Source organism: Gossypium raimondii, chromosome 1 (assembly GCF_025698545.1).
Source record: "Gossypium raimondii isolate GPD5lz chromosome 1, ASM2569854v1, whole genome shotgun sequence".
Classification (NCBI taxonomy): Eukaryota; Viridiplantae; Streptophyta; class Magnoliopsida; order Malvales; family Malvaceae; genus Gossypium; species Gossypium raimondii.
This window is the reverse complement of record NC_068565.1, coordinates 49,541,538-49,557,133: the sequence shown is the minus strand read 5'-3', so window position 1 is coordinate 49,557,133 and position 15,596 is coordinate 49,541,538. Positions and strand designations below refer to the sequence as shown.

The 15,596-nt window shown below is 34.1% G+C and overlaps 2 protein-coding genes across 3 annotated transcripts in view; both read right to left on the bottom strand.

The window, feature by feature from the left end:
* Positions 1–1,560: 1,560 nt before the first annotated feature.
* The window catches only part of LOC105786313 (short chain aldehyde dehydrogenase 1), a 37,403-nt gene continuing 23,367 nt past the window's right edge, over positions 1,561–15,596 (bottom strand). The window contains exons 1-2 of one of the 2 annotated variants that reach the window (XM_012612689.2): positions 4,451–4,619; positions 1,561–2,548 (exon numbers count right to left, since the gene is read on the bottom strand). In XM_012612689.2, coding sequence (XP_012468143.1) covers positions 1,753–2,548; positions 4,451–4,479 — 825 coding nt within the window. In that variant the 5' untranslated portion in view covers positions 4,480–4,619 and the 3' untranslated portion in view covers positions 1,561–1,752. Of the gene's footprint in view, positions 2,549–4,450; positions 4,620–15,596 lie in introns of those variants that run through there. The other variant, XM_052635269.1, reaches the window with a different exon arrangement.
* The window catches only part of LOC105787105 (short chain aldehyde dehydrogenase 1-like), a 28,185-nt gene continuing 20,010 nt past the window's right edge, over positions 7,422–15,596 (bottom strand). The window contains exon 4 of the mRNA XM_052635271.1: positions 7,422–8,104. Coding sequence (XP_052491231.1) covers positions 7,422–8,104 — 683 coding nt within the window. The remainder of the gene's footprint in view (positions 8,105–15,596) is intronic.

Below are 15,596 nucleotides of genomic sequence, written 5' to 3'. Positions count from 1 at the left end.
AAATTGTGAGTAAAACGAAATTTAAACACATAAATACATCGATTATGAGTACAATTGTATATCATGGTGTTGTCATAAATCTTGAGCTAGTGTCGAGTTAACTTGTGACATCAACTCAATCAACAACATTACTAATACTAGAAATTTTATCACACACGTACGCGTATTTAGAACATAAAGGTGTGTTTGAAAATAACATACAATATATTATGAAACGTATGGTTTGAAATTAATTAATAATAACACATTAAATATGTACTATATTAAAATGAAAAAAATGGATTAAATTGTGAGGAAAACAAAATTTAAACACATAGATATATCCGATTAAGAATACTAAATGTGTACAATTGTTTATAATGGTGTTGTCATCAATCTTGTCTTGGCGTCGAGTTAACTTGTGACACCAATTCAATCAACAATATTATTAATTAATATATATTATGCAAATGATGAAAGTAATAAATTGTGCATATTAAAATAAAATGTATAAAGAAAAGATTAAAGTGAAGCTTTGGTTTGAGTGATAAATTTAAAATTTTACTAATTTAGTTGGTGTGAGTTTAAATCGCACCATATGCATATTTTTCTTTAAAAAATAATTAAAGTAACCTTCAGTAATATAATTTATTTTAATTACAGAAAAATATTTCTATAATTTTTCTAATTAAGCTGGTGCCTGATTGAATAGTAGGAAAAGAAAAAGGAAAATTAATTTAAAAGTTGAAAAAAAGGCAATAGGGGAACGGTTGTGACAAATGTTGTTTGAACTAGACCGGATGGACTGGTCAGATTGGCTGGATTGAGAACCGATAGGGGAATAGGTTCGAAAAATGATTTTGAATCAATTGAATCAGAACTGGTTGAATTGGATAAAAATTTGATTGAATCGATGATCGAACAAATAAAACTGAAATTTTTAAATTTTTAATTAAACTGGTTGGATGGATTAACTCATCCACCGAGTTTTAAAAAAAAATCAGTTGTTACTTCTAATTTCTAAGGAGAAATTTAGGGAAGGGAGAAAATAGTTACATCATCTTCTTCATTTGGACGGGATTCCAACACCAAAAAATTAATTAATATCTATTTTTCCCAAGCTTCATCACCAGCCATCACCTTCAAATGAACCCAGTTAATCAAATTATTAGTAACGGCGGCCGACGCGATAGTTCGGGGTCGGTTACTGGATTTGGGTTGCCGATGGTGTATAATATAAAAAGAAAAGACTCACGGTTTCAAAAGAAAGGGGGAAAGGATCCCACGGCACAAAGAAAAGCAGAGACCTGAAGGAGAAGCGCATAACCATCATCCGTTACCAGTAACCCAAGAAGCAGGGTTGTTGATCAGAGAACTGCACGACGGCAATGCTAAATTCTTTTCGAAGATGGCACAATCTATCACTGGGTATAATCCTTTTTTTTTCTTTTTTTGTAACTAGTTAATATATACGTTGTTCATCGTTTTTGCTGGAAACGAGTTAATGATATGATACGCCGGTTTATCGTGTATATTGTTCATTTTTTTTAGTAATGTTATTTTATTTAGAGAATAAGTAGATTAGAAAATGAAAGTAATTTTTTCATTTGAACAGCAAAACAAGTGGTATTGATAAAGAAAGGATACTTCAAAATCATTACAGGAGACTGATCAAATACGACTACAATTTTTCATGTGTGTAATTTTGGATAAGTTTTATTTTCCTTATTTAAGAGAATATAATTCAAAGAGTGAAGCAGAGGACTTGGTGGTTTATCCAAAAAGTGCTGCGAATCCCAGCTTCCATGATTGATTGCTGAGACTATACCCTCCATCCAGTGGTAAGTTGACACCACTGATAAATTTAGCCTCATCACTTGCCAAATACAGTGCTGCATGTGCAAAATCTTCAGGCTCCAATACAGTGCCTTTCAACACTGCTGAAGCCGCAATCATCTCCTCTCCCTTCTTCTTATCGGGTATCCCAATTGATTTTTGGAACATTGGAGTCGAAATTGCATGAGGTGAAATAGAGTTGACTCTAATTCCATGCTCACCTAACTCCACGGCCAAGCTCTTCATCAACCCTGCAACGGCATGCTTCGATGCCTTGTATGCATGGGGGCTACCGAAGCTGATTTTTGAAGCAAGACTTGATGTGAATAGTATGCAACCTTTCTTGGCCGGAACCATGACCCTGGCAGCATACTTGGCACCCAAGAAACCACCCAACACATTGATATCAAACACTTTCTTGAAGTCTTCAGTGCTGGCGTGTGTCACTCTTGTTTCGTTGTCACCGTGAGTACCGGCATTGTTGAACATGATATCGAGCTTTCCGTACTTGGAGACAGCCAAGTTTACGGCATTTTCAACATCGGATTCGCATGTTATATCGCAGTGGACATAGCTGATGTTTTCAGTTCCAAGCTCTTGGCAAACAGAGTCGCCCAGTTCGTCTTGAATATCAGCAATCAGAACCTTGGCTCCATGTTTGACAAAAAGTGTGGCTGTGCACTTTCCTAAGCCACTGGCACCACCAGTTATCAGTGCCACCTTGCCATCCAGCCTGTAACAAAAAAAAAAAAAAAAAAGAAGAAGAAACAAGGTTTAGATACTAATTGATAGTGTAAATACTTATAATTTTCCCTCCGATCAATTTAGTCCTTATATTATTATTTAGATCTTTTTAATAGTATATAGACTAATTTAGGGGTGAGCAAAACTCGATTCGACTTGAAAAAATCGAAAAAAAATTCTAATTTCGAGTTAAACGAATCGAGTTATTCAAGTTAATCGAGTTATTCGAATCAACTCGATTTTTTTTTCAAATTTCGAGTTCGAATCGAGTTGAATTTTCAAATTCGAATAACTCGAATAATTCGAATATCAACTATAATATTTTACATTTTTACCCCAAACTCCCAAACCCTTTTACTTTTCCCTCAAAACTTTTACTCTTTTCCACTTTTCCCAAAAAACTTTTACTCCCCTCCCAACCCCCCAATCTACCCAAATTCCATTTCCCATCAAAATTTTACTCTCCCATTTACTTTTTCTCAAAATTTTACTCCCCAAAACCCTCAAAACCTTTTATTTTCCCCCAATTTTTACTCCCTCCCACTTTTCCCCTAAAACTTTTATTCCTTCCCATCCCACCTCTCATCTACCCCAAACCCTTCCCTCCAATTTTTTTTAATATTTTCCTCCAAAATTTTACTTCCCTATTTACTTTCCTCAAACTTTTATTCCCAAAATTTTTATTTTCCCCTAAACTTTTACTTCTCACCCTTTACTCTCAAATAAAAATCAAAATTATCCAAAAAATCACTAAACATAAATAGTAATAATTTTATTTATATCTACTATTTATGTTATTAAATTAAATTTCACATTTTATATTATTTATATTATTGAATTGTTTAGTCATATTGAATATTTATATTAAAATTGAATTCTTAATTATGCCATAAAATATTCGTGTTAAAATTTTATATTGGTATCAATTTCACATTTTATTTTTAAAATAAATTTTATTAAAAATCATATTTTTACATTTAATATTTTTAATTCCAAAATACATAGTGACAAGAATCAAGATAATTGAAACAACTAAGCAAGCAAAGAAGCTAACCAAGATATAAAAATTAATAAATAAATTATGAGGTGATGAAAGTTAATAAAAAATTAGATTAAGGTGGACAAATTTTATTACGATGGGTGATAGTGGTTACAAGGACCCAAAATTATTTTTTAAAATTTAACTAGAACAAATATATTCGATTTGATTCGAATTTCATCTCACTCGACTCAATTTGAGAAAACTTCAAATAAAGTTAGGATGATAAAATAAGTTTCGAAAACTCGATTAACTCGAAAATTTTCGATTCGATTCAATCGAATGCTCACCTCTAGACTAATTTAATTCATTTAATAATAAAGATATTGATATCATTTTTTAAAGGACTTATTACATGAATACACTTAAGTATACTTTCGGTTCAACTTTCTTTCACTTTGAAAACACATTGGTAAGCCTGTTCTAAACACTATCATGTTTAATACAAGTAGGTTTTTTTGACAGAAGTACATCATATTGATTTTAATGTTTTGTATTAAATTCGATTAGATTCGTCAATTTTGACCCTAATCTAAAAATTTGATTCGAATAATCTAAATTTAAACTCAATCAAATCAAACTTGTTCTCAAAAAGTCGACAACTTGAATTTACTCAACTTAAACCTAAATATAACTCGAATAAGAATTGACCTAAATGAAAATTATTCAAATACGGAATGACAATGATACAAATAGTTAACTTAGCATGATTTAAATTGTGATGATTCTATTGGCGAACTCGAAATGATTAGAAAATTAAAAAAACATAGATAGAAATAATTCAAAATTAACCTGATTTATTGAATTGAAATATCTAAAATATGAACTTTTGGAATCTTAGGATTTTGTTACCTCTTGGTTATTGAAGAGTCGCAGCTCATGGTGGTTGTGAAGAAAAGAGGCCCTCCCTTTTGCTTTTTCTTTTGATTTCAATGATTGGGATGCTGTGTTTTCTCCTCTTTGTGATTCTGCTGTTTATAACTCCTGGGAGGTGTGACGTTGCTTAAAATTCAACAATGGATTGTTCTGAAAATTCAACAATGGCGTCGTACTTATTTTATGTTCAAGGCTTTGAAGTCTGTAAATTTGACAAAACGTTTTCCATTATTTTTGCCTTGACTTGTATATTTAGAAAATAGAAAGTAATATTTTTATTTCATATGATATGTATTACTATATTATCCAATTATTTTATTAAAACAGATGCCATAATTAACACAAATTCAATAACAAATATATAAGTATGACATTTCATATATAAAATAAATATTTTCATTTTACATGACTCACTTCATCAAATAATATTTTTATTTTTATTTCACAAATCATAAATATTTTCTCCTCATAATCGGTAGTGTTTATTAAATTTTTTATATGACTATGATGAAGTTTCTTTTAAAAAATATTACATTCTTTTCAATCCAATGCATTCATTGATTAAACGTACTCATTATATAATTTTTTAACTTAATAATTGAAGTCAAAGTTGGCTAGCTTTAGTTTTTATGAAATGAAAATGAAAAATCTGGCTTGACCGCCACCGCTATCTATTTTATTAAGCACGGAGACTTTTTAAATTGAGCTAAGCGCGGTCACCCTGTCCCCACTTTTCGTCCCATTTGATATAAAATAATGGTCAATATATATTTATTCCATACCTTAGTTTAATTTTAATGTATAATTTAATGCTTAAAATTTATATTTTTCTTTTATGTCAGTTAAGTGTACGAGTGGTTATAATACTTAATTTGATATTTAAGCTTTTCTTTATTTCAATTAAAATTTATAATTTTTGTTATTAGAGCACATGTGTCAAATATTTATTGGTTATAATTTTTATTTCAATAGACTTATAAATTTGAATCCTAGTCTCTCCATTATCAAATTAACCTGACGATGAACTCCGATCAATAAAGAAAAGACTGTCAAAAACCCTAAGAGACCCACAACATCAATGATGTATAAAAGACTAAGTCTCAGATTGCCTATCGTTCTCCTTATCATCTCAAATTTATCACCATCATTAAGATCTATTTCGAGAATAGTTCCTAATAGATATAGCGATACCCTTATATTGACAAATCTCACATATATGCCAAAACATGACTAAAAATTAAAAGTAAAAATGAAACCACCTTTATTTTCAAAGAACATAGAGTGGACAAAACAAAAACCATAAAAAATATGGACAAAATAAAATTATGAAATTATGGACAGAATATGTAACTCCCCTCACCCAGGATAAATTGATACATCACGAGCAAGAGATACCACATTCGGACACTAAGGCTAACTTAATTTGAGCATCAAATTTAAGACTTTGCTTGTAACACCCTTTACCTAACCCGATCATCGGGTCCGAGTACCAAATACTACATTAACCCGAAGGACTTAATCAGCTTTAGATTTCCAATATAAGTACATCATTAACAATTCGGATTTTATAATTTATTTTGTTAATACGTCTTGTACATAGCTGTTGTCAGACTCTTAGAAGCTCTATTCCCAACAATTTATTTACAAATCCAGGATGGGAATTCAAGAACATATACAACCAACTATAACCATGAGGCAGAGCCTCTACGGTGCCTCTCTTTATACATGGACAACTACTGTGTACCGCATAACTTTCCCTGAGGACTCGACTTGGGAGGTGCTCCACGACTTGCAGCAAAAATAGCCCCACTTCAATCATTGAGGACAAGGAAGTTTCGAGGAATGCAGTATTGTTATGGCATGAAAATGTTTCTGTTAATTTATGTTTTATTTTACTTTTAATGACCATTGGTGCTGCGCACCGTTTTGGTTAGTAGAACTTTATGTGAAATGGTGCAGTTTGCTCATGCTATGGAGTAGCTAGAAATGCTATGTTTTGGGCAGCATTGTTAGTTAATTGAAATGGTGTCAATAACAACTAGTGGCAACCAACCCCTTGCCGTTATGCACTCCTATTTCTAGCGGGAAGGGTGTAAAGGGACCGTTATGGAATGATTGTGAATTTCCTCTCAAAATTTCTACTTCTATTTTCTCCCAACTCTTTTAAATTTCTCGTTTCTCTAAATATCACACATCACATTTTTAGGAAAATGTATATTCCTTTCTCTGTGAATAAAAATATAGTTATTGGTGTAATGTCTTAAGAAAATTATTTGATTTGTATAAAAATAGAAAATTATTTAAATTTAAAATAAATGGTCGTAAATTCTAACCAATTCTTATGATTTTGGGTCCTTAAATATTCTCTTCACCAGATTAATCATTGTCCACCTTAAATTAGAAAATGAAATTAATTTACTCATTTGAACAATAAGTAACTTTTGGATTAAGTTTTACTTTCCTTATTTAACAAAACACTGTTCAAAGAGTAAAGTTGAGGACTTGTTGATTTATTCAAAAACTGTTGCGAATCCCATCTTCTATGACTGATTGCTAAGACTATACCCTCCATCGACTGGTAAGTTAACACCACTGTTAAGTTATCATCTTTTAAAAGATTATTTAATTTGTTGGGAAAAAATTCATTTGAATTTTAGAAAAAAAAAAGTTGTAAATTCCTGAAGGAATTTATAAAATAAATTATTTACTGGGGTAATATAGGTCTTTAGTACTGTTATATTATTTAGAGAATAATTAATTTTTACAGTTTTTGAGTGCTTGAATTTTCTCTTCACCAGATGAATAAATTTCCGCCTGGTTTAGAAGATGAACTTAATTTGCTCATTTGAACAACAAAACAAATAGTATTGATGAAATCCGACCATACAATTTATTACAAGTGAAATTTAAGAAAATCTTCTAAGAGTAAAGCTGAGGACTTGTTGGTTTATTCAGAAAGTGCTGCGAATCCCATCTTCCATGATTGGTTGCTAACACTATACGCTCCATCGACTGGTAAGTTAACACCACTGATAAATTTAGCCTCATTGCTTGCCAAATTGAGTGCTGCATGCGCAAAATCTTCAGGGTCCAATACGGTGCCTTTCAACACTGCTGAAACCGCAAACATCTCCTCTCCCTTCTTCTTATCGAAATTCCCAATTACTTTGTGGAACGCTGGGGTCACAATTCCATTAGGCGAAATGCAGTTAATTCTAATTCCATGCTCACCTAACTGCACGCTCAAGCTCTTCGTCAACCCTGCTACCGCGTGCTTTGATGCCTTGTGTGCATGGGGGAGACCGATGGAGATTTTTGAAGCAAGAGTTGCTGTGAAGAGTATGCAACCTTTCTTAAACAGAACCATGACCCTGGCAGCATACTTGGCACCTAAGAAACCACCCAATACATTGACATCGAACACTCTCTTGAAGTCCTTAGCAGCATGTGTCACTCTTACTTCGTTGTCACCAGGAATGCCTGCATTGTTGAACATGATATCGAGCTTTCCGTACTTGGATACAGCCAAGTTTACGGCATTTTGGACGTCAGATTCGCATGTTACATCACAGTGGACATAGCTGATGTTTTTAGTTCCAAGCTCTTGGCAAACAGAGCGGCCCAATTCGTCTTCAATATTAGCTGTTGGGGATCGACCCGATTAAGCAACGAACAAGTAAAAAAATGGAAGAAATTGAGAAATTTAACATACAACTTTAACGTGAAAAAAAACCCTCCAAAGAGAATAAAAAACCACAGGTAGATATAATTTTACTATAATGACAAAAGAACGAAGAGTACAAAAGCTGGGAATAAAAAAATTAAACCCCGAAAACCCGAAAATAAAGAACCCTCAAAATGTAAACACAAAAATTCTCCAAAAGTGTTATGAGTTCTAATCTCTAATAGGTGTGTTTTCTAATGTTGTAAAAGAGTCTATTTATAGACTAAATTCATAGGTCAAATAATAATAAAATAATCTAGACTAATCAGAGTTTGATTGAAACAAATAAACAGAGTTTAACTAGAAAATTATTTCTCAAATTTGACTGCAATAGAAGTCATACTCAACAAATCTCCACCTTGATTCATATTTCTATAAAGCCATCTTTGCCAAAACTGAGTTGAATATGTGCTTAGAAACTGGAAGACTTCTAGCCTTCGACTTGCAAACTGCAAAATCAAAACTAACCTGGGTTTATTTTTCACGAACACAGAGCTCTAATCTTTCAAAACTTGCATCCAAAAGAGAACCTTTCTTCAATGAAAAAGTCATACCTTTTTCCCTCCTATGACCAAGTTACCTCCGCTCCAAACAAGTTGATTTCGACTCCATAACGAACGAGAGACGTCCGATTTCACCGGTTACTGTAGAACCTTCCAGAATATAAAGACTGTTGGTCTTTTTACCTTTTAACAAAACAAGAACTCTACGAGATACCTTAATGCTGCTCAACTCGATGTTGATTTTTCATCCTTTTGAGTCTAAAATGCTTAAAGAGATGAGATTCTTTTGTAAATCAGGTACATACCTGACATCTGAGAGTGTCCTAATCGTCCCATTGTGCATCCTAATTTTAACAGTACCAATACCAATTACTTTACTGGATGAATTGTTTCCCATGTGCACAACTCGACCTTCAACCGAATTATATGTGGAAAACCATTCTCTATTAGGAGACATGTGGAAAGAACATCCCGAATCTAGGATCCACTAGGACGTAAGCTTGGAGTTATCACTCGTTGACACTAACAAGAAATCATCACCACTTTCATCGACCAAATTAACACTAGCTACATCTTCCTTGTTACTCTCAGCAGCTCTTTTATTTCACAGTTTGTAACAATCTGCTTTGATGTGACCTAACTTTTTACAATAGCGTCACCTTTTGTCTCGCTTCTTTGATGCTGCCAAAACGGAAGCTTGCCTATCTGCCTTACTATCCGAACAAACTCGTTGTTGAGTTTGTTTCTACGTAACAAATGACCCTTTAGATCTTCAAACGAGAGTTTTTCTTTGCCATAAATTAGGGTCTCCCTAAAAAACTTGTATGAAGGGGGTAAAGAACACAATAATAGCATAGCCTGATCTTTATCGTCAATCTGAACCTCAATGTTCTTTAAATCATTTAAAAGAGTAATGAATTGACTGATGTGATCTCTAAGAAGCTCACATTCATTCATGCGAAAAGCAAATAGAAGTTGTTTCAACACTAAATGGTTAGCCAAAGACTTAGTCACATACAGAGTTTCTAACCTTTTCCACAATGCGGATGAAGTCTTCTCCATCAATACCTCCTACAATACCGTATTCGTGAGGCACAACTGAATTGTAGATAAAGCCTTTTCATCAAGCTCTTCCCATTCTGTTTGATTTAGATTCTTAGGCTCTTTCCCGATAACAACCTTTTTCTGGCCGATTTAAACTAGAATTACCATCATCCGAACTTGTCATTGATTGAAATTTGTGACACCATCAAACTTCTCAATTTCAAACCTTGTTGCTACCATTTTTGAATGGGTTGATCTACGAAAATTGAACTAGCTCTGATACCACTTATTAGGGATTGACCCGATTAAGTAATGAACAAGTAAAAAATAGAAGAAATTGAGAAATTTAACACAAATTTAACGTGAAAAAACCCCTCCAAAGAGGATAAATACCACGACCAAAGATAATTTTACTATAATGGCAAAGGAACTAAGAGTACAAAAGATGGAGATAAAAAAAACTAAACCCCGAAAACCCGATAATAAGTTGTAAAAGTAACATATTTTAATCACATTCTTAATGCATTGTTGGATGATTAATTATGTAAATTAGTGAATTTAATGCTCACAATTATTTAAATTCATCTTTTATACTTAGGAGAGCTTTTGTGAGCGAAAAGAGTGAAAAACGGCCAAAATCAAACAAATAGAGTTGTTTGTGTAACACCCCTAACCTGTATTCGTCGTCGAAACAGGGTGACGAAGCATTACTGAAATATACAGATCAAGTAAACAGATACTTCATTTTAAACAATATTCATGTTAGAAATCAAACATAAAGTCCCTTATATGAACCCTCGAGGTCCAAAACATGCATTAGAAACGAGTCTGGACTAAACTGGGTACTCAGAGAATTTTTCGTAAAATCTCAAAATTTTTTCTAGATGTAAGGACACGCCCGTGTGGTCAGGCCATGTGGTTCACATGGCCAAGGGACATGTCCGTGTTTTAGGCCATGTAACTCTTTGACTTAGGTCACACGGCCAAGCCACACGCCCATGTGCTAGGTCGTGTGTAAATACCTGGGCATTCTATTTTGAAATTTTAAAAATGCAAGGGAGACACAGACAGGTCATACGCCTATGTGCTAGGCCGTGTGTCACACACGACTGGGACACACGCCTATGTCTCTGCCCGTGTAGACAAGGCTATTTTCCAAACCATATTTCTCACCCCCTTTTTTCATCCTCCTACACCAACACTTTAACACATTCACAAGCTATTATAGATCATTTAACCCAACTCATAATAAAGTCTTATACATGATATAACACCTCATATAATCAAGTATGCACACTTACTTAAATTACCAAGTTAACATATATGCATATCTTATAAAATATGCTAACTTAATTCAATCATCAATATGCCAATATAATTTCTATCAATCAACCATTTCAAACACATACCAAACATATCCATCACAAGCCATTCCAATGGCTAGTTATAATTAAAGCATTTATAAGCCGATATTGGCCAATTAACCTATACATGCCATTATAACCATAATTGATTTACCATATATATATATATATATATATATACCAAAATGAGTTGTTGGATAGTGTAAGTTGTAATGGCCCACTTAATTTATTTCTGTTTCTGTAAATATCTAACACAAAATATTTGTCTGCTTTAGTAGTTAAGTGTTTTGGGTGTGTTTGAGAGGTCTTGGGTTCAAGTCTCACCTTTGCCAAATTCTTTTTTTTTAATTCTAACCTTACCCTTGTTGAGTGGTCTTATATAGGGTTGTATGATATTTTATATTAGAATGAGCCAGTTGGTTCGAGTGGTAAGGGAGTTGGTGTGTTGGAGGTCCTGTATTCGAATCCCAGCGCAAATGTTGTTGATATTCTTTCTCGGTTGTCTAATAGAGTTTCGGTTGAGTTAAAATTCTAAGGGAGTTATGAGTAGTGGGTTAGTGGAGATAATTAAGGGATTATGTTGGCATATTTTCTTATTTTCTTTTTTTTTTCGAATTTTATTAGTTTCTCCCTTCTACCAAAATTAAAGTCAATTTATGTTCCCTCTCTACCTTTCTGTTAATTTTATTTTTGTTCTTCCTCTTTCTGGCGTAATTCCTGTTCCTCTATTCCTTTCAATTTTCTTGTTCACTATTATTTTTCTTCACGCGGTTTCGATAAGCCTCTCAATTCCCTTCGTTGTAGTAGCGTACGGTTGTTGTAGGAAATTTGAACTCCGCGATCGGTTGTGTAGGTGAAGGCGGTGAATCTATAGTTTGCGTTCTGACGATTTAACTTTCATGTGTAGTCATTTTGTGGTGGTAAGTGTGAAACGTTGCTCGATTTAGTTTTGGTTTTTTTTTGTAAATCGGATGTTAATAGGACATTGGGATTCTGTTTTTAGGTGCTGGTGGTCTTGAGGCTGGTTTCATAACAAAATCGTAATAGGTGTGTTCCTAAATCACGAAAAATGAGGCTTTAGTGAAAGCTAAAATTACCTATTGTCAACGCTACACGGGCGTGTGGCCAACCGTGTGGGTGGCCATATACAAGACGGCAATGTATTTGACGAGGGCATAGCCGTGAGTAAGACACGACCATTTGGTGATGTGGGTGAGGTCACGAGCAATGCCAATCTAGGCCTGTGGGCCCACACAGGTAAGCTACACAAGCATGTGGGCCCATATTTCTATAAATTTCCCTAGGGTCGCACAGATCGCTCCAATCAACTGTGGGCCTACCGTAGAGTCGGTCAAGGCTAACCAAACCCTATATTATGTGATCTGATATTCTGATAGTATACTCTGAGTGTCCCCACTTTTCTGCACGTCTGACTATTTTACTATATGTATATCTGATATCTATACAAAAGCATGATAAACATGTTATATTTGTATCTGTATTTTGTATCTATTTTTGGGGTGGGATTGTATATATAGAGGAAATGTTCTGAAAGGCAACCTTCGCCTATATTGTGGTAGCTTGGCTGATATGTGTCGTAATGGCACAATATGGTGTGTAGGGATGGGTGGGTGTTTTTAACCCTACACGATATGATAGAATGGTTGGAGTTGGTGTGTAGAAGATGGGGGTAGGATTCTGTATATCTGATCTGTATATCTGTAACTGTTATCTATATCTGAAATGGACATGAGTCCGAATCTGAATCTGAATATGACTGTGCATGTGATTTCTGTATGTATAGCATGTCTACGTCTATTGGGTTACACACTGAGTTTACGAAAACTCACATCTGTTTGTCTGTTCTGTTCAGGTAATCCTTAGACTTAGACGGATCGGTGCAACAGAGACTCAGCAGTGACCACTCGTCCGGAAACTGATTATACTTAGTAATTATGGTTTTTATTTAAATTTCAGACTTAATTGAGAGTTTGTAATTTTTGGACTCTCTGGACTGAACAGTTTTTTAACTTTTGGTTTTGGTTTTGTTTGCTTGTTTATTCGAATGGTTTAACAAAACGTTTATGGAAACGACAATTTTATTGAAAGAAAAGGTTTTTCTAAAAATTACGAATTGGATTTCCAAAATATAACGATTTTATTAGACTTTTGCTGTAAGTTGTGTTTTCGCAAAAGAAATAATTCATAACATTTTTTACAACAAATATAAACAAATATGAGTTATAAGCTGGTATGATTTATCGAAACGTATCTATTTTTGAAACCCATTCTTTGTGACATCTCTAGATTCGACCATAACGTCTACGCCGGGTTTGAGGTGTTACATTTAGTGGTATCAGAGCCAGGTCGTAAAACTCGGGTTGTGAAATTTTAGATTCCAAAATTGTGTTTCAAAAAGAAGTGATTTTCAAATAATTTGGGTAATTTAAGGAAGTATGTGGTACACCAAGTCTTCGGCATCGATCCTGTAAGTATTTCTGAATTTTTCATAGAATGTTCTAAAAACACTGCAGTAAGTACTTTCTAAAATTGTACTAAAATGGTTAAGGACTGAAACTTCTGAAAAAATTTCTGAACTTCTGATAAATTATGCATAAAATATCTGTTAATAAATACTGGAATTGATACATAAAATTTTATAATGTAGATAAAATTTGAATTATACAATGAGCGCTCGTGGAACTAGCAAACATGGTATTCGTGGTCGTGGTAGAGGCCGTTAGGGGGTTTGAGTTGAGTCTTCCTCTCTGGACAGTATACTGAATTTTGATATGAGTGAGACACCGGTTTCTCCTGCTACTGAGACGGGTCTCAAAGCCATTCTGCTAGGGATTACGCACTGTCCCAAGCAATGTGAGGGTATTAGAAAGGGTTGTTGGACCCCATTCTAGATCTGGGGATCGTGGGTCGGTAAATGAACGACTCTAGTCCAATGGTACTAAGCTATTTAGGGGTGTCATTGGAGTCGCCCTACTGTGGCCGAGTATTGGTTGGAGGCCACCGAGAGGATGATGAATGATATAGATAGTACTCTCGAGTTGAAACTTAAGGGTGTAGTTTATTTGCTTCACGACGAGGCATATCAGTGGTGGTTATCAGTTGAGGAGGGTACTCAACCTGATCGTCTGAACTGAGATTTCTTCAAGACTACCTTTCAAGGGAAATATGTGGGCGCAAGCTATGTAGATGCTCGTAGGCATGAGTTCATGAATCTCATGTAAGGTGATAGATCTGTGGCTGAGTATGAGGCCGAATTTCTGATGTTGAGCCGCTTTGCTCGAGGCATGGTGGTGTCTGAGTACGAGAAAAGTGTTCGCTTTGAGGATGGTCTAAGGGATAGTTTGAGGGTTCTGATTGCTCCACAGAGGGAGCGAGAGTTCACAGTTCTAATAGATAAGGCAAAGATCGTCGAAGAGGTGAACTGCGTGGAGCACCAGAATAGGGACTGAGAGAGAGGCAAGAATAAGAGGGATTCGGAACCCTCTAGTTCTGTTCATAGGCCTAATAAACAAGCCAGACCTGTAACAACCCGATTTTAGCTAAATCAGAACAATAGTTTCAGAACAACAAATTTGAGGTCATAAAATTTATTTTACTATTATTTTAATATTTACAGCATGATATTAGAGTTGTGTGAAATTTTCGTAAAGAAAATTTATCGTTAAAGTGTTTAATTCGATAAAAACGACTAAATCGCGTAAAGCGTAAAAGTTGGGTTCTATAAGCTAAAGGTATCAAATAGCTATAGAACTTAAAAGTGAAGGTCCTTATGTAGTAGATATCTCATTTATGAGATAACGGATAATAGCGGAGTGGCAATTGGTGTTATTTTTAGTGATTTTAAAGGGTAACAGGGTAAATAGGTAATTAAGTTAATAATAAATAAAACAAAGCCAAATGTCATCATCTTCCATCCATTTACAACTGAAAATAGGGTTTAAAATAGCCATTGAAGAGCTTGAAATTTAGCCATGGTGTTTTTGCTCATATAGGTATAGTTTTAACTCCGTTTTTAATGATTTCTACGTTTTTGTGATCGTTGCAGCTAGAACTAGTTAGCCCATGTCTTTGACCGTTAAAGGTTTTGATAGTTTCCATTGAAAATTTTATGTGGTCTTTAATGTTTAATGATGAAATATGAATATTTGATGTTAGATTTTCATATTTTATAAAGTGATTTTTGATGAAAATCCAAATTAGGGATTTATTTGTGAAATTTGCAAATTGAGTGGTTGAAATGTGAACTAAATGGAATTAATGGGCTGCTAAGGACCTAGGGAAGATTCGGCCAAGCATGATGAAAATGACTTGATAATGATGCTAATATTCGTGTATATTAGGCCATGTAATTAGCTCATTTTGGAAGTATGTTATATGGCATATCTTGTGTGGTGGATGGTCATATAATTTGGTTTGAGTAATGAGGTAAATAATGAATGTATTTTTTTTACTTATGGTGTAAGTTC